The sequence below is a fragment of the Elephantulus edwardii genome, unplaced genomic scaffold, assembly GCF_000299155.1.
Source record: "Elephantulus edwardii isolate Elephantulus edwardi_28Jun2011 unplaced genomic scaffold, EleEdw1.0 scaffold00080, whole genome shotgun sequence".
NCBI classification, from domain to species: domain Eukaryota; kingdom Metazoa; phylum Chordata; class Mammalia; order Macroscelidea; family Macroscelididae; genus Elephantulus; species Elephantulus edwardii.
This window is the reverse complement of record NW_006399830.1, coordinates 12,576,368-12,594,736: the sequence shown is the minus strand read 5'-3', so window position 1 is coordinate 12,594,736 and position 18,369 is coordinate 12,576,368. Positions and strand designations below refer to the sequence as shown.

Below are 18,369 nucleotides of genomic sequence, written 5' to 3'. Positions count from 1 at the left end.
CCTCCGCCGCCTCCGCCTCCGTCGCTTGGCTGGCCCACCGGCCGCGCGGCCTCCCCGGCCCTGCGACGACGACTTGGGCGAGCGTGGGCTCGGGCTGTCCTTGCCCCGCGCGGGCGGCGTGGGTGGCGCGGCCTCCGCCTTGTCGCGGGCCCTGAGCGAGGGCGAGCTGGGCTTCTGACGGGGAGAGAGGCAGAGAGGGCACGGAGGGGGTGGAGAGGGCGACAGAGAGAATGACAGCGGAGGGGAGAGAGACAGTGGAGAAAGAAGCCGAGAGAGGGGGAGACAGAAAGGAGAGGGAACCCAGAAAACAGAAGAGATTGAGAATCCAAGAGAGGAGAGAGGGGCGCGCACAGAAGCAGAGACGCGCGAACAGAGAAATTAGCAAAAGGAAAGGGTGGTAGAGAAAGAAGAGGCAGAGAGAGGACAGAGGAGCAGAGATTGGGGTGAGAGAGCGGACGGGTGGGTGGGGGGAGAGAAGGAAAGGGGGCTTTCACCGGGCCCAGGCGGGGGCTGCCAGTCCCGGGCATCGCACACACGTTCCCGCCTGCCCTGCCTCTGCCTCTCCTGAGTGTCCACCTTCTGGCCTCAACAGTGCAGCTCATGCAAGGTTCTGGCATGCAAAACACAAGAGGGACGGAGCGGGGTTTGGGGGGCGGGAGGGAGGGAGCACCAGGATGGGCACCGGGGCTGGCATCCTCCCCGATGGGACAGACGATTCCCGGTGGAGAGAAAAGAGGGTGGGACGCCAGGAGGTCGGTCGGGCCAGCCCGCCAGGCCTGGCCCCCCCCAGCATAGGGGGTGGTCGAGGGGCATGGAGGAACAACACGGCACACAGATGGGCAGGGCAGGGATGGGGGAACAACTGAACTCAAAACTGAACCGAAGAAAGGAAGGGGGGGGGAACCAAAAAAATAAAAAGAAATCCACAAATGTCATTAGATACCAAACGAAATAAAAAAACAATGTCTTATCTCCTGGGGAACTGACATTTTTCTGTTAATATTTTGCTTGCTTTGTTTTCCGGCCCTGCAGAGAGCTGAGGATCTGTCAGTAGCACCCGACTGTCTTTCTGTTTCTCTCTTTTCTTTTTTAATTTTTTTTTTTATTTTTCAAGGTTCTGATTTTTTTTTTTAAGTCCCTCTTGGTTAACGTCCACTTACCAATAAAGTGGCACTTCCTCCTTTAGTAGGTAAGGTGTGTAAGAAAAGGGAAAAGTGTGGTAGCATAAGTTCATCATTAGATTCACAAAAACGCAAGAGAGATAGAGAGAGAGAGAGAAATGCAACCACCCCATTAATAGGCCTGAGAGGAGGCAGCACCCGGCTCCTCGGGCCTGAGCGGGCGCCTCCAGAGTGACCGCTCGGCAGAGATAATTAAATGCTTTTCCAAAAATGGAGTTAGGACACGTGGAATGGGATCCAGAGAATAAAAAAGGGCACCAGGTACCAACAAAAGGGCCCTGCCTGCCTGGGAACCAGGGGTCTGGGCCTGCTGCTATCTCGCTGAGTGACCCTGGCCAAGTCTTGATTTCCTTCTGGGCCTGGGTTTCCCCCTCTGCAACATCCGAGGCCTGGGCTTTGTTTTCCAATGTCCCATCCAGGTCCAATATTCCAGGATTCTCTGTGTGCCCCCACGAGCACCCGTTCCCTTCCCCCCTCCCTCCAGAGTCCGACCCCTTCTCCAGTTATGCTAACAGGTCACCTTTCCCCCACCGGGCCCCCAGCTTGACTTTGTGCAGCTCCAGGGCGGAGCTTTTGGATTCTGCTCTTAAGCTCAGTTGATCACAAAACTTGGCAATAGAGCCCGTCAGCTCAACACCGTTTGGTGAGGGAAGAAATGCCATTAAGAGAACCAGACCTCAGCCTGGAGGAGTCCTAGGAAAGGGGCCAGGGCCAGACCCCAGCCTTTGCAATGCAAAACACTGGCTGGCACTTCTCAGGACATGTGGGAGCCAGGGACCCAGAATGGTGGGTTTCCTTGGCATGACTTGGTGCTGCCTGTAGGGGCCAGAGTGGTGCTGAGGCCTCTGCAGGCTTCCAGCAAATCTGGACAGTGGAGGGGGAGGGTCAGAGGTTAGCTCTGTGGGTGGACAGTCCAGCCAGCTGAGGATTGGCAGTAGTGAGTGGGAACGGCCCAAAGCCATCCACACCTCTCCTGGGCCAGCCATTGTCTCTGGGGCAGAAGCACCTGGGACTGAGCTGTTTCTCTCAGTTGAGTCTCCTAACTCTTCTAAGTCACCCTAGGCTCAGAGAGATGGAGTTGGGGGTTATAACCATGGTCCCTGTAAAATCTGTTCTCAGCAGGCATCCCCAGGAGACCTCATCTTCTATTATACACCTTCCCCAAGTAGTTGGGTAGGCGGCCCAGCTGGTACCTCACAGCTTGCATGTCCCCAGCACTAGGTTCTGCCTCTCAGCATCATTTTCCCTTCAGAGGAAAAAATAAAAAAGAGACCACCAGGCTCCTCATAGGTCTGGTTTCTGCCATATTGTTGCCAGTGAGGGAATGAGGTGAGTGGACAGGCACCTCAAACCAAGAAACAGAAACCCGACTCAAAGAGTCACTATGTTCTCTGCTGCTTTGGTCAGGGAGACTGCTAGGCAAGTGGGCAGAGGCTAAAATTAGGCACCAGGGGGTGGCTCCCACCCAGATTCTCGTCCCATGTTACTGGCCCCGTTTAGGTCCTCTGTACTGGGCAGGACACCCCTGCCTGGCCTGGTGTCCAGGTGCTTCTTCCTTCCCTCTCTCTTTCTTGACTTGCCAACTGGTCTGTAAACAGCCTCAGAGGATAGCAGTGGGCAAAGCGGAACACCTTAAAATCAGGCCTGATGTTGGTTTACTGTGGAACCGAAAGGGGATTTTACTCTAGGGGCCTCAGTTTCTCTTCCAGTAAAATGGGAATAAATGTGGTCTTTGCTTGATAGGTCTGTGTAAAGCTAGGGAGGTACAAGGCCAAAGGTCCCATGAAGGATTCCCCCAAGTGCCAAGATAGGGGATGGCAGGAAGGTGCTTTTGGGTAGGGGGTGGATTGAACCTTCCCTGAGGGACCAGGAGGAAGCCCCTTGAGCCAATTTCATGTCTCCTCATCCACCTAGACACTCTTGAGGAAGGGTCACTGCAAGTCTACCAGAAGGACAAGCCTGGTCTTCAGCTTGGCCGGGTCTCATTTTCCTCAGCCATTAAGAAAAGAACAAGATCTAGAAACCAGGGGATTTCATAGCTGGACAAGACTGTGGTGACCCAGAGATCTACAAACACCATCTCCAGGAAGCCCACCTTTTGTGACTCCCACTCCTAAGTTACCTTACCACTGGGGTGTCATAGGGTAAGGGAACTGGGTGATGAGTGGGCACTTTGAAAGGCAAATATGGAGTCACCGGGTTCTTCTCAACGGGAGTGCTATGTTGGGAACCGGGGGCATGGCTGTGTGAAACTTAACTCACAGCCTGACTAATGCTGACAGCAACTCAGAGATCACCTCCTCCAGGAAGTGTCTCCTGACTGCCCCCCTACCTCGGGCTGACAGGTACAGGCCTCTGTGATCCCACAGAATCCCATATTCTTTGATCTAACAGGGACTCTTGGCCAGACCGTGTGCTAGGGCAGGAGGCCCCTTGAGCTCTCCATATTCATAATTTTGAGTCGTGTCTTCAGTCTGGGGGGTGAGGGCTGCAGACCCAGGCTAGCCTGCCCCTCTCCTGTCAGGGACATCCTGGTAGGTGGTGCTCAGCCAAGCCTTGTTAGTCATGTATGAATGGGGAGTGAACGAGTGAGTGGGTGAAGGAGGACCCTGCCTGCCTCAGTGGTGCTCCCAGAAGCCTCTGCTCCTTGGTGCTGCTTTCTACTTGGCATCCTTTCTTTTGCTTTCGTTATGAGGGCAGGTGTGTCAGAGACAGTAAAGCTGGCACAGGGGAGGGCAGGTTTCAGGGATATTGTAGTCACAAGCGGCTCGACAGAACCTAACAACAACAACAAGAAGAAGACATTTTGAGGGTCAGAAAAAAAGAGCAGCAGAGGTGGAGTGTCACCCGCTCCCTCTACTCTAAGACACAAGAACAAGTAAGCATTTGTCTGGGATGTTCTATCCTTGCTTCTCAGGCCTCAGACCACTAGCTCAGTTCTCAAGTGCCTCACATCTGCCGTCCTGGCTCATATCAGACACTTCTTAAAGATGGACCCTCTACTCCCCTCCCCACTGCCATCAGACCAGCAGAGTTTTCCCCCTCTCTGAGGAAAGGCTGCCTTTACTGCTCTCCCAGCACCACCTGGGGTCAACGCTAAACAAGCTGAGTTGGGTCTAACCTTTTCAAAGCCCTCTGTGCCTCACAAAAGCTGAGATGCCAAACACCAGGGAGGACAGAAAGCAGTCGAGAGGCACAAGGGTGAGGAGGTGGGGTCTGTCAGGGCGCACCCCTGATTCTGATACCTCAATGTGACTGAGAGCACTGGGTGGAAGTCACATTGCCTGGAGCAGGCCTGATTATGCTGCAGTGCCCTGACCCTTTTCTGACCGTCCACTCTGGCTCACTTTTTGTGGAGAGACCACAGGAAGCTGCAGAAGCCCAGAAGATAGGAAGGCCAGTGGGGTGTAGTCGGGGGAGGGACAGGGGGGTGCTCAGAGACCTGACCCAGTGAGTATGGGGGAGACCCTACAATGCTCCTCAGACTTTGTGACCTCTGCTCCTGGCCAGCTTACTCCTGAGATTCAACTATCATCACTTCCAGAAGACTGGCCAGGTTAGGCCCTGGCATCAGCTCCCTGCTATTGGGAGCCTTTGTTCCTTCTTTCCACCAAAGAAGGATGGAGGGAAGCTTCCAGTCACCCTAAGGGGTCGGGATGAGGCTCTTCCCTGATGGGTAAGCTCAGCTAGAACTTCATCCAAACTCTGGAGGCCTAGAAGGCCCCAAGGCCCAGGTGGACCCTCCCAGAGCCAACAGGATGACTCGAGCCCAGGGGCTGTCAGAGTTGAAGGGTGTAGGCAGTTATCCAGAAAACAGAAACCGAATTGGCTCCACCGCAGCATACCATATCGTTCAGAGAGGGGGCACTGCATCACACAGAAATGCATTCGGACAACAAGATGAGAAAGGGGAGCGAAGGAACACGGGCAAGGGGTGGAGAGGGAGGAAGAGGGGCAGGGAACATGGAAAGGAGGGAAGAATGACCCAGAAAAGTTGTGGGGGCATGGGAGGGAGGGGCAGAGTCAAGAAAACGAAATGACAAACCAGGAAATACAGCTTTGCAGCTCATTTGGAGAAAATGCAAGTTACAAATGAGTAGTCACTGAAATAAATAAAGAAAAGGGGAGGGAAGAGATAAAACCACAACCAACCAGAGTGAGATTAAGAGAAAGAGCGAGAAAGAGAACCACATTCAAACCAAGCGGAGTGGCGGGGCTGGTCTGATGGGAGGGATACCTACCTTCTCAGCGGTCAGGGACAGGAATGCAATAATAAAAAAGAAAAGAAGGTCTCCGCATTGGGAATGCAGAAGGGGGAGAGACAGTGACTCTAAACTGCACGCCCCCACTGAGCCAGCAGCCGATGTGGCTCTTGGGTCGCCCCCCCAGGATGGGCAGGGGCTCACTCAGGCTTAGCCATTTTTTTCCACTTTATCATTATTATTATTTTTCAATCCATTGACTTCAATAGCCAAGCTTTCCTTAAGCCTTTAAACAACAGAAAACCTCCAGAGGGCATGCAGGAAGCAGCGAATGGAAGCAGAACCAGAGGGTGAATGGAATGACAGGCTTGCAGCCGTGGGAAGAGAGGCCTGAGAGAGAGACAGAGACGCAGGAAGAGAGAGAATCAGCGAGAGAAGCAGAAACAGAGGCAAACAGAAAGTGGGAGGCCGAAAGACAGAGACAGGGAAAGAGTGAGAAAGGTGGACACGGGGACAGAGAGAGCTGCTTACCAGGCCAATCTGAGGGGACAGATAGGGAGGGGAGGAGAACTGTGATTTTAAAAGGGAAGCAGTCACTGACTCAATTTGGAGGACTGATTCTGCCCCAATTATGCTTCAGGCCTCTTCTCTTAACTTCAGCATCATTTTAGTCAAAGCCATCTTTTTTTAAAAAATTTCATTATTTTTTGTGTGTACCGTCAAATCAGATCTGACTGGTACAGGAGGAGATTGTCCTTTGCATTGGGAATCAAGAGGGGTACCCTGCCTGAAATGCTAAGGGGTCCCCTCACTTTACTTGCAGTCACTGCCCTTCTCTGGAGGGGCTGGTAATGAGACTTGGAAGAAGGCCGGTAGGTCAGGGAGTACTAATGATGGGCACCGCTTCTTGGTCCCCTCCCTCCTGGGTCTGTCCCTATTATGTGATGAAATTTCAGCCAGAGAATTCCCTGGACCTGCTCGCAGCCTCATCTGTCCCTTGGCCACTCTTGCCCAATAGTTCACTCTGGGGTTTCTCTGACACTTCTAATCCCAGAGACAGATGGAGCCGGGGAGGGCTCTGTTTCTAAAACTCTTTCAGGCTACTCAGGGAGGGTGGGGCCAACTTCTACTTTTAAGGGCTGAAGGGGGGTCAGCGAAGGCACCAGGAGAGGCTGGATGGGACAACTTGTCCCATGAGGTTTCCTCTTTGGCATCTTGCTCCCGGACTCCACACTACCCCCTCCTCATTTCTCTACGTACACAGGCATGACCTTAGGGTCCCTGAGTCAGCTTGGCCCACCTATGCCTTGGTCTCAGACAGGCTCAGGGTCTGGGCCTTTCCAGATCCTTCCCCTCTGCTCTAGCTCAGGGTCTCTGGAGTTGATGATCCTGAGACCATGACCTGGAGTCACCCTTGGAATCTATCTCGAAATAGCTGTGTGATCTTGAGCCAGTCACTTGACTCTGTGCTGCAGTTTTGCCACCTGTGAGCGTAAGGACCCAGAAGGTCCCCTGCCCTTGGCATTGGATGGTACAGCAAACAGATACACTGGGAGTCACCGCATTGTTCTCAGCAGGAAGAAGGGAGCTTTTCTCTGGCCTGGAGCCTCTGCCTTCCTCACCTGAGCTGAACTCAGCTGCCTCCAGCCCCCTCCAGTGGGACCTCCTCAGGATCTCAGGCCCTGAGACTGAAGGTGCTGAGTCACCTCCCTCTTCCTGTCCCCATCCTGTCCAGACTCAGCAGCTAGACTGATCTGAGAAGATGCAGGAAGCTCCCTTGTGTGACTCAGGCTGCAAATGAAATCTCTTCTCCCAGAGTCTGTCAGTTTCTCTCTGAGGGTCATTATACGTGAGGACAGAGAAGTACAGGTGACACCACTTGCTAATCTGAAAGCTGTTCTGTGCCGGGCCCTGGGACTGGGGAGAGGCCAGTTGCTGCAGTGGATTTGGCAGGAGCTGTTTTGTGGTTTAACGGGATTCAGCCTTTTTTAGAGTTATCTTCCCTTTTAAATTCTTATTACAAAGAGGGGAAAAAAGAGTACAGGGAGAGATATGTATATGATTAATGATCATTTGAAATTCAAAACCCATCTCTGCATTGAGGAGGAAAGGTTCCCACAGTAAACACGCACAAAAGCAAAATTCTAGAACAACAGAGAAGAGAGAAAACAAAACGAGATAGTTTGCATTTCTGTACATTACAAAAGGGGAAAAAAGGAAGAAAGGAAGAAAAAAAAATACCAACAAAACCAAAATAACAGGAAAAGTTACAAAACCTCGCCCACCCTCTTCCCTGGCCTGCTAAACAAGAAATGGAATCACAATATTACCACGTTTCAAATGGGAGGCTAAAAAACAAACAAAAACATAGACTGGGTTAAAAAATGTTGAGCTTTTTTTCCCCTTTTTTTTTTCTTGCTCTCTTTTTAAAGGTAGTGTCCAAGAATACCACCCCCTGGACTTGTTCCCAAAGTTCTTGTTATTTGGCAAAAGACTAGACCCCTGCCCCCATCTCACCTCCCTGGACCTGCAGGGAGTTCATTCATTCCACAGAAAGTCTTTCCAGGAGGGAGTAGAGGCAAGAAGGTGGGATAGTGTGCAAGTCAGAGGACTGGCATGCCCTCGGTTCCGAGACCTCCCGGAGTCCACAGTTCAGAATTGGATTTGGGGGCTATGTTATGTGAAAGGTATGACAAAGTGCTGTCTTCCAGAACATTCCCCAGGAAACTGCCAGAAGATAGTCTCATTTTGGGAAGGAGAGAAGATTTGGATGCTGCCCGAGGCTTCCTCCCTAAGGTCTGGGTCCCCTTCTCTAACAGATCTCTCCTGGGGGCCGAGCTGTGGTCATTTTATCTGCATAAGCCCAGGGCCCCTCTGTGTGCATGGGGTATGGGAAGTGGGGTTTGCTCAGCCCTCCAGGGCTGGAGAGGAGACCAGGAGTTGTAAGGGGCTTTCCTTTCAGCCCTAGCCTCTCAGGAGGCCACAGGAGGATGTGGTGCTCTGAGGACAAAGTGCTGGGTGCACTCCGCCTTTGGACTCTGTGGCCATGGAGTAGGGGCAGGTGCACTCCTCTCCTGAGTACCCCCACTTCAGCTCATCATCTCTGGGGCTTGTGATTCAGCCCAGAACCAGTCCCTGCCACGGCTGCTCTCCACTACCTGGGTGTCCTCTGCTGCCCCAGAACAGATTCAGGGCACCGTGTGATCCTCTCCACGTGACCCAGCCAAGCCCCAAAGCGTCCAGGAGCCTGGTGTCTTGTCCAGGAGGGACAGTCTAGAGACAACTCATGTCCTTAAATAAAAGTTAACCTTGAGGCCGAGAGTCTTTGCCAGCTGTCCCTGCTTTCCTCTCTCTCTGAGGCATGGGAGGAAGGATGTTTGAGAAAAAGAAAGGAAGTGAAAGGAGACAGCCAAAAATTAAAATGAAACCGACCAACACGTACAGGTTCGCTGCTGAGACCTGAGGTCGGGGTGGGGCGACTCTCCCATCCCAGTTGAGGCATCTGGGGCAGGCCTTGGGAGGAACCTACAGGCCACCCCACTCAAGGCCCATGTGCCCACCCAGAGCCCTTGCCAGTACCTGAACCTCCTCTCTCTATGGGTCTCAACTCTACCCTCTGACCAACCAGTGAATCACCCCCTCCTTGGGGTCTGGGAGATTCCCCTCCTCGGCCTAGTTGGTCCCATGTTTGCTGGGGCTCTCCAGGGATCTGTGCCCTTCTTAGCGGGTGCATAGGCAGGTTTGTGGATGACGGTGTTGGATTTTCAGAGAGCAATGGGCTCCGGGAAGTGTCTTATCGGGATAGCCAGCGGCAGTTTTAGGAAGTCTGCCCAAGTGTGGGAGGACCATTCTCCTTGGAACAGGGACTCAGGCAGCAAGGGGATTGAAATGGGGAAGGGTCCAAAAGAGAGGGAGGAGGAGGCTCAGAGAGGGGAAAAGGCTTGGTGAAGGAAGGGAGGCCCAGGGCCCAAGTGCGACCCACGGGGGACCCTGTCTCTTGAATACTGCTCCTGACTGACCCCTACCGATGTCCACGGAAGCCCCTCCCTCCCCGATGCGCCCCGGGAGGCTGGGCTCCTCCCCGCTTGGTTCCCATCTTGCTGAACGTGGTCAACCTCTCTCTGGCCTTCAGCTCGCCAAGTTCAAGGGAATCTGCCACCCGGATACTAGTACCACGTGGGCGCGCGGACTGAGAACAGAGGGGTTCCTGGCCCAGGACGTCTCCTGCCAGGCACAGAGGGTGAGGGGAGTGCTCGCCCCGCCCTCCCAGCTATAGCCACGCCCACTACATGGTGACCACGCCCCTCCGTCGCTCGCTCCGCCCACCCCCTCCCAGCCGCGCTCACCGCTCTGGACCGTGAAGCGTACGTACATCGGGCGGGGACTGCGCAGGTTCCGGGCGCGCCCCGTGCGCTCCGCTTCGCTGCCCGCTGCCGCCGTTCTGCTGGGGCGACCCCCATCCACTGCCACCGGACGGGGAAGGCGACCGGCTCCCGCTGGACCGCTGACTGCCTGTCCTTCGCCCCTCGTCTCGGGGCCTGGGGCTCAGCCTGTGGGGACGGGTCACCAGGGAGCCCGCGTGGGACGCCCACCTTTACCAGCCGCTGCTCCCCTCCGCCCCTGCACCCATTAGAGAGAGCAAGGGCCCACGCTGCAGGGACCACGGGGTTGAGCCCTCCACACCTTGATTTCCAGTTCTTCCTCCCCTTCCAAACCCTCTGGTGGGCACTATCGCTCGCGTGCAAAGCTGGATGGATGGCCTGTCCACTCCTCTTCCAGCCCACTTCCTAGGCCCTGGCAAGCTCGCTCTCGCCCCTCCACTACCAAGCACAACACCAACCTGGAACTCCCTCTGGGCCCCTCAGCCCCAGCGCCTACCTGCTGGGTGACCCGGAATCGCTGTAGTGGGAGGAGAGGGAGGGGCTATGGGAGCTGCCGCTGCTGTGGCGATGGGACCTCCGGCCTGGGGACTCCCCGTGCAGCCTGGCGCAAGGAAGAGAAGTCAGCCTGTATCCGAGCTTTGCCCAACCTGGGTCCCAAGTCGCCAGACCTCCCCATGGGAATCATAGGGACGTTCTGTGGCCCCAGCACTGCAGGCTCCTACCCGGGTTCCCTAATGAGGCAGGCGCAGGGCGCAGAGCCAGTTATTCCATCTGCGTTGTCTGTGAGCCTCAGGAAAAGGTAATCGTTTCTCTAGACTGTGCCAGCCCCTCACTGGGGCTCAGCCCTCAGGGGTGCTAGCCCATACAGGAGCCCTGACTGGAGTGGGTGACAGGACTGAGTAGGACTTTTCAGTCAAAAGACCTTGAAAGGACTCTGGGCTGAGAGACAAGAGACCTCATTGAGATCTAGCTCGGCCACAGATACATTGGAAATCCCTGGCTTCACCTTTGGGCCTCAATTTTTCCACTTGGGCAAGGGTACTTACAAGGTCAGATTCTGTGATTTTTAGAGTCCAGGTTTACTAGGTATGCTTGAGGGGGATGGGGATGCCGGCTGGAGAGTGGGGGAGGGTACCCACCTCTTCCTCTCTTTGTTTTTCTCTTTTCTTTTGCTCTTGGGGCTTCGAGATCTGCAGATAGCAGAGATCACAGTGAAGTCTGAGGCGGACAGGAGGGTATGACCTTTGAGCCCTGGAGCCCCCTGTACCCAGGCTGCAGAACTGAGATTTATTCCTCACTGGAGGGTGGGTTCCAATTTGCCTGTTCCTGCTGCGCCACTCTCTGGTCCCCAGCCCTTCCTTCTGTAAGTCCTGACCTTGGGATTACTTCCTGCCAAGGACCCTGGCCACTACTCTGAGTGGATTAGATGGGGTGGTAAGACCCTGGAAGAAGGGGATGTTGCTTTAAAATGTGTTAGCCTCAGGGCCTTGGTCTGGGCCAGGTATAAAGGGTAACTCCTTTTCTTTTTGGCGTGGGCCTTGGCATAGACCACCGTGTATCGTGTGTGGAAATGGCCTCTCTACACCTCACATATGCCCCCCCCTCCTGAATCCATGATGTCTCAAGTGGCTCAGGCCTGGACCAGCCAATCAGGGATTTAGGAAGGAAATGCTTTCTCTTGGGTACAGCCCCCCTTGCTTTTGGGGATTTCCTCTGGAACCATATCTCATACTGCCCAAAGATTATATCCCTCCCTGGGTTACTCTAGGACAGCCCCCACAGCACAGCTACATCTATTGAAGAAAGAAAGATTCAGAAAGTTCTGACTAGGCCCCACCCCATCCTCAGTCCCTGTGGTGTCTCAGCCCCATCTCTCTGGTCACCAGATTCCAGCTCAGAGCCTCAGCTCGCCAGTGCTGAGGACGAGCCCCCATGGTGATGATGGTGGCTGTTGTGTGCTGTCAAGCCGGAGCCAACTGACCCTCCAGTGGGTTTCCTGAGTCAGGAAATCGGGCCAGAGGGGATTGATGGCTCATTTTCCCCCTGTGGAGCAGCTGGTGGCTGCGTACCTTTGGGATAGCACAGCACTAGGCCACCAGAGCTCCCTGTGAAGCATGTTTCCACAGGAGCAGAATGGATGAGAGCAGGCCCAAAGGGCAGAAGTTTAAGTTCTGGAATCCAATTTGTCTAATTGAGACTGGAGCCTCCCTGATTAAAGCTGTCCTAGCTCTGGCCTCCCAAGATTTATCTAGGTCCCTTTGATGTCAGTTGGCTGGAGGGTCCGTGTAACCACTAGGGGGCAGGAAGGGTCCACACAGGCCCTTATGGAGAAAGGAGGAAATGAAAGGAATCTGGAAAGACCAGTTGAGGAGCCTAGGTTCCCCCAGTACCCAGCAGGGAGCTCTGGCGATGGAGTCCATAGGGAGTTGTGCTCTAGCCCCAAAGTGGTGCCTCTGGCAGTCTGAATCCACTGGCATCTCCTCAGGAGAAGGATGGGCCACCGCCCACCCCCCCCACCCCCCAGTGATTTACAGCGCAGGTCCACTGGAGGGTCAACTGTGAGTTGGTTCTGACAGCAACCAAGTGAGTGGAGTGGAGTTGCACTACCCAGCAAGTGATCCTGGGGAAACTGCCACTCACTGCAAGGATAGGCCTTTGCCCTCAGTACGGCCAGGGACGGGCTTTGGCTGGGATGCCACACTGGAGCTGTGACAGAGCTTCTATGCCCTGAGTTCTCCACCTTCTCAGCATCCCTTTGTCCACCTTGGCCACCCTGATTCTGATTGGATCCCTGCATGTCCCTTCCTCAATCCATGTTGAAATGACTGCCTTGATCAGAGCCCCATGCGGACTCCCAGCTCCACCTCAATGCAAGCCAGCTCCATGACCTGAAGACCTGACACTCAGGCCCGTTGGGGGCTGACATTTGCCCCAGACACCCCAGTTCTAGCTACAGCTCATCCACTGGCCGCCTACCCACTGTGTCTGCCTAGCTCACCCAGGGCCTGCCTGGCAGCTCCTTGCTCTCTGCACAGCGCGGCGGGGCCTGACGCTTCTGATTTCCTACTGGTACTTGAACAGACACATCCCCTGGACACCTACTGACAGTTGTCTGGACATTGCTGAGGCCAAGACAGCACAGGGATTCGAATCGGATCAAAGCTGACTCATGGGGCAGGCAAAAGTTCAAATGATTGGTCTTCATCCTTCCTGATCCCCTAATCTCATACCTAGCTCTGGGGAGGAGCCCTTACCCAGAGTGAGAGGCTGGCAGGGGGAGGAGCCTGCCCTTTCTGTACCCCCTCAAGACCCTCTCATTACTGCTTCCTTCAGACTTCAGCCCTGACGGGGGAGCACCAGCCTCTATCCATACCTTTCCTGTCACCTCACTGCAGGGCACTGCTCACCTGTGCCTTCTCTTCCTTTGGGACCCAGAATCAGACCTGAAAGGTGATAAGAGGTTCTCTTAGGCCCCCTGGTGAACCCCGTGAGCTGTCCTTATCTTCACCTGAGAGGAGGCCCTGGGGGGGATGGAGCAGAGAGCAAGGGTACCTGTCTCTACGGTGCTTCTTCACGCTCTTCTTCTTCTTGCGTAGGGGTGAGACGCTCCCACAGCTGTGGGCACAGAGAGCGTGGGCTCTGGTGAGGCTGGGCCGGGCAGGGGAGCAGGAGCCGCTGGGAAATGCGGGAAGCCTGGGGCTTGTAGTGCAGCTGGGACCTGAGGCCCCACAGTAGGGAGGGGCCCCAAGGGTGAGAGATGGGCATTGCCTGTGTTGCCCCAGTCACCCTTCCATCCCTCTTGGCATTGTGTCAGAGGACTGTTTGCAATCCAAAAGTCACAGACTCTATGGATGGGATTTCCAGCATCTATTGAGGGAAGGCTGGCATGTTGGTGATGCCCAGGGTTCAGGCTGGGGGCGGGCTAAGCCTCCTGCCTCTGGGGGATGGACTCCAAATCTCTCCCTCCCAGGACACCCCTGCCTCCCGGCCCCTCCCCCACTCCCTCACTGACCTGCACTCCGAGTCTAGTCGCCTCTTTTTTCTGAGGTGATGCCCAGGGAGAAAGGAAGGACAGACAGACAGACACATGGGCAGGGTTAGTTGGGCCTCTGAGCCCTGCCAGGGTCTCAGGTCAGGGTAGAAGAAGAGGGAACATCTTGAGGGAACCAACAGGTGAGGCACAGCCAACCCTCTCCTCCCCAGTAACTCACGTGGTGGTGGGTTCAAGACCTCCAGGGGAGGGAAGAGGGGAACCAAGAATAGGTGGATGGAACAGGGCCTAGTTGGATCCACATGTCTGGTTTTGGGGACAGAGGGATATGTACCCCCAGAGAGGTCCCACTAGCAACCCCTCGGACCCCCAGCCTCTCACCGGCTCCTCCGGTGGCTTCCTTTCTTCTTCTTCTTTTTCTTGGGAGGGGGTGACACCGAGCTGCTGGACCAGTGCTTGGTCCTGGGTGAGAAGGGTCGGGGGTGGGGGTGGGTGAGGGGCATCCACGGGTCTACGCCCCAGCCCCACACCCGGCCACCGCTGACCTGTACCCCCGCTGTCCACGATAGCAGGCTGCAGGGCAGTCACAGTCCACTGGGCCGTCATCCTCGTCGAAGGTTGCGTACTCGAGGCCCGGGTCGGCACCTTCGGTCAACCGTGGGGTCTCTGCCATGCTGAGGGAGTGGGTGACAGGAACACTCACCACCACTGGTCTTCTGCTTGCCATCAGCCTGGGATCGCTGTCCCTGCCAGCCTGGGATCCCTGTTCTCATCAGCTGGGCCTCTGTCTCTGCTAGCTTGGTGTCTCTGTCCATGCCAGCCTGGGGTCCCTGTTCCTGCCAGGTGAGCCTTTGTCCTCACCAGCCTGAGATACCTGTCACCCACTAGCCGACCCCTCGTCCTCACCAGTCCATTGCTCTTGTCTGCATCAGCTGGGCCCCTGTCCTGGCCATCCTGAGGGTCCTGTCCCTGCCAGCCTGGGGTGCCTTTCCCTGCCAGCTGAGTCCTTGTCCCTACCAGGTGGGCCACTATTCCTACTAGTCCATGGCCCCTGACCCTGCCAGCCAGCCTGGCCTCTGTCCTTTGCCAATCTGACGTCCCCACCAGCTGAGCCCCTGTCTCCAATAGTCCATGGCCCCTGACCCTGCATGATCCCTGACTTTCCCAGCCAGCCAGGCCTCTGTCCTTGCCAACTTGAAGTCCTCACCAGCTGGGGCCCTGTCCCTGCCAGTCCATGGCCCCTGTCTCTGGTAGGTGGGTCCTTGTCCCTGCCACACAGGCTCATGTGCCTACTAGCCAGACCCTGTCCAGGCCAGTCCAGGCACTGGGCCTCCTGCCGCCTCTTACTGACCCCACAGCCACATGGAGACTGTCTTGTGGGGAGCTCCTTTCTGGCCCTGGCCTGGCCTTGACAGCCCAGAACAAATAAAAAAGAAGGGAGAGGTTCAGCCTTCACACCCATTTCCTAAATTCTCACCTTCTGAGACATCCCCCTAGCCAAGACTTTCCCCTGGTGAAGCCCTCTGCCCCAGTTTTTCCCCTGCCCTACCTCCCACACTATGCCTCTATGCCCCTTCCTGGAGCCCCTTCCCTTCTGACCCTCTCCCTCACAGGGCCTCTTCTTGCATCTCCCAGCAGCCCCCCTCCTCTGTCTCTCTTTGAGGCATCTCCCAGAGCCCCCTCCTCTGGGCTGGGCGCCTCCCCTCCCCCACACCCCTCAGCCCTCCAGCTCTGCTGAGTCTCTGAAATATTCATAGCCCCTCCTCAGCCTCCCCTGCAGCCCCCAGAGGCCGCTGCTCATCTCGCTGCTGTCTGGATGTCCTCATCAATCACTGCCTGGCGCCTTGGCACTTTGCCCGCCTGCTGCCTGCGATGGGCTCATCCGTCTTGCTGAGCGCTCCCTCCGCTCCGCAGGGATGGCCGCCTCCTGTCCCTGCGCCTGGTTCAGGCACCTCAGCCTTTCTGGGCCACAGATGCTGCTTCCACAGAGATTCTTTTTACCTCCAGGCGGCTGGGTGTAAGACGAGCACTTCAGCTTTGAAGACACCAGGCAGACCTGCCCTTGCTGCTTCCTCTTGAGTTGTGCTGTGACCTGCCTCTGTTATGGCCCCCTCCCTGAGCCTCTTCTTCAAGAGGAGGAAGAGAACAGTCTTACAGGGTGGTTGGAGGAGCCCCCAGCAGGCCAGGGATGCTGGGAGTCCAGAGGTGGTGCACACAGTGAACGTGTTCAGCTGCTAACCAAAAGGCTGGCCTTTCGAGTCTACCTAGAGACACTGCAGAAGAATGGCCTGGCAAACCACGTCTTAAAAAAAACAGCCACTGAAAACCCTTGGGAGCCTGATTCCACTGTGGCTTTTCTAGGGTTGCCGTCTGTATGGGAGCCTAGGTTCACCTCCTGGCCAGGGAAGGCATCTCACACACAGAACCACACATCTGAAAGTGTGTGCACAACAGGAAGCTCTGGTGGCCAAGTAAGAAGCTGTGCTGCAATCCCAAAGGCACACGGTTCAAATCTACCAGCTGCTCCACAGGAGAAGGATGGGCAATCTCCACCGCCTCTGAAAACCCACTGGAGGATCAGTTATGGATCAGTTCCAACCTAGCGGCACACAATGCCAACAACATGACCCACAACAGCTTTCAGTAGGGCCTCTAGACTAAGGGGGTTTAGGAAGAAAGGCCTGGTGATCTCACAGAAATGGGTCATTGACCAGTACAATGGCCCAGGCCAGAGCTGACGATGGGGACAGTGCAGGGCTGGACTGCACAGGGTTCTGTTGTGCATGGGGTGGGTTTGCCACTAGCCAGGACCTGACCGCACAGCAGCTAACAATCAATGAGTGCTGGGCACCATCTTGCTTTCTGTAACTGAACATGCCCAGAAGTGACCCTCCTTCTGGAAGCCCCAGCCCTTTCCATTCCTCACCCCACACCAGCTCAGGCAGTCCTCTTCCCAGATGGCAGCTCAGTCCTGGCTTCAGCAGAACCACCCTCACACCCATCTGCTGTTCCCCGTCCAGAGCCAGGGAAGCCAGGACCTGACACGAGCTTTGGAGTCACAGAAACAGGTCTGGCTCCAGGCAAGGCCCTGAGCACTGAGCCTCTGTAGCCACAGAGCAAGCAGAAAACCCCCGGCTTCGAGGAGAGGCCTAGGGGAGGACACTGGGCCTGGCTCGGACTGTTGTCCCACAAGTGGTCACCACTAGGAGATGTAGGAGTCTCTATTGAGAGGCATTTGCACACTGACAGCGTCTCTTCCAGGGAAAAGAGAGTCTGTGATATGTGAAAAAAAGACAGCGCAAGGGCAAGAAGACTACAGCTACAGGGAAGCGGAAAAAGGATACTCAAGGATAAACCTCCAGCAAGGAATCGACTAAAAAAAGGAATGTAATAAATATAACAAAGTTTGCTAGTCTTGAGGCCAATTGCAAGCATGTCATTCAATTCCTGGACACCAATCTGTCCCTGGCAGTCTTGAAGTCACACAGGCTGGTGAGGTTTCGCTGGGTGATGGAGGAGACAGTTTTGTCATCTCCTCCCTAACTCCCCCAGGCTCACACACCTCTCACCTCCCTTTCATCTACATTTCTCTGCCTTCCCCATGTTCCCCTTCTGGAAACCAGTAGGCTCCTGTCCCCTCCAGCTTCCTCAGCCTGTCCCTCAGCCCATGATCCCCTACAAAACCACACAAATGTCTGATTCCTCACACACGGAATTAATTATTGCGTGGACGAGCCAGTGGAAGGAGGGAGCCTCCGTTCATTCGGACCCAGAAACAATGAAGGTCATTTACAAATGAGCACATCTCAAGTTTGGCTTTGTCTTCTGCAGGAATCCTTTCTTGATTTCTAACTTGTCCCCAGGTGAGAGGCTGAGCCCTTAGCAGTCCCCCCTTCCCCTTGCTGCCCCTTCTTTCCCTCCCTGTGCCCTCAGGGGACAGACATCTTCCCCACATCTCCTCGGCCACTCTGTTAGCTGGTCTCCTAGTACAGCCTTATCATTTGGTGCCTCTCAAAAGTTGTTTGAACAGAATAATTTAAAACCAGGAAGGGTATGTGTGAAGGTTGTATCCTATCTGATCTTTAAGCTGAGCAAATAATCCAATAGCAGGATTAGCGGAAGACTCATCAGCAACCTGCATTATGCAGATGATGTAACGTTGCTCGCTGAAGGTGAAGAACACTTGCAGCACTTGCTGAACATCAGAGGCTACAGCCTTTGGTATGGATGACATCTCAACTTCAAGAAAACAAAAATTCTTACCACTGGATCAATAGACAACTTCACGATAAATAGAGAAATGATAAAAATTGTCAATTATTTCATTCTGCTTGGATCCACAACTAACACTCATTGAAGCAGCAGAAAAGAAATTTAAAAAAAATATATTGCTTTGCACAAATCTGCTGCAAAGTATCTCTTTCAAGTGCTAAAGAGCAAGGATGTTAACTTACAGACTAAGATGCACCTGACCCAAGCATGGTGTCCTCCCCACCCCATAGCTTCCTTCAGATGCATGCGAAAGGTGGGCAATGAATTGGGGAGGTCAAAGAATTGATGCCTTTGATGACTTTTTCCCCCTTTGATGATATTGATGAAGAATACGGAGCATC

General features: G+C 54.8%; 1 protein-coding gene across 1 annotated transcript in view; it reads right to left on the bottom strand.

Annotated features, from left to right (window-relative positions):
• The window catches only part of LOC102845174 (serine/arginine repetitive matrix protein 3-like), a 38,280-nt gene that overhangs the window by 3,469 nt on the left and 16,442 nt on the right, over nucleotides 1-18,369 (bottom strand). The window contains exons 3-11 of the mRNA XM_006889794.1: nucleotides 14,302-14,430; nucleotides 14,138-14,218; nucleotides 13,778-13,807; nucleotides 13,318-13,380; nucleotides 13,173-13,208; nucleotides 10,905-10,955; nucleotides 10,262-10,366; nucleotides 9,756-9,933; nucleotides 1-174 (exon numbers count right to left, since the gene is read on the bottom strand). Of these exons, the coding sequence (XP_006889856.1) occupies nucleotides 1-174; nucleotides 9,756-9,933; nucleotides 10,262-10,366; nucleotides 10,905-10,955; nucleotides 13,173-13,208; nucleotides 13,318-13,380; nucleotides 13,778-13,807; nucleotides 14,138-14,218; nucleotides 14,302-14,430 (847 nt within the window). The remainder of the gene's footprint in view (nucleotides 175-9,755; nucleotides 9,934-10,261; nucleotides 10,367-10,904; nucleotides 10,956-13,172; nucleotides 13,209-13,317; nucleotides 13,381-13,777; nucleotides 13,808-14,137; nucleotides 14,219-14,301; nucleotides 14,431-18,369) is intronic.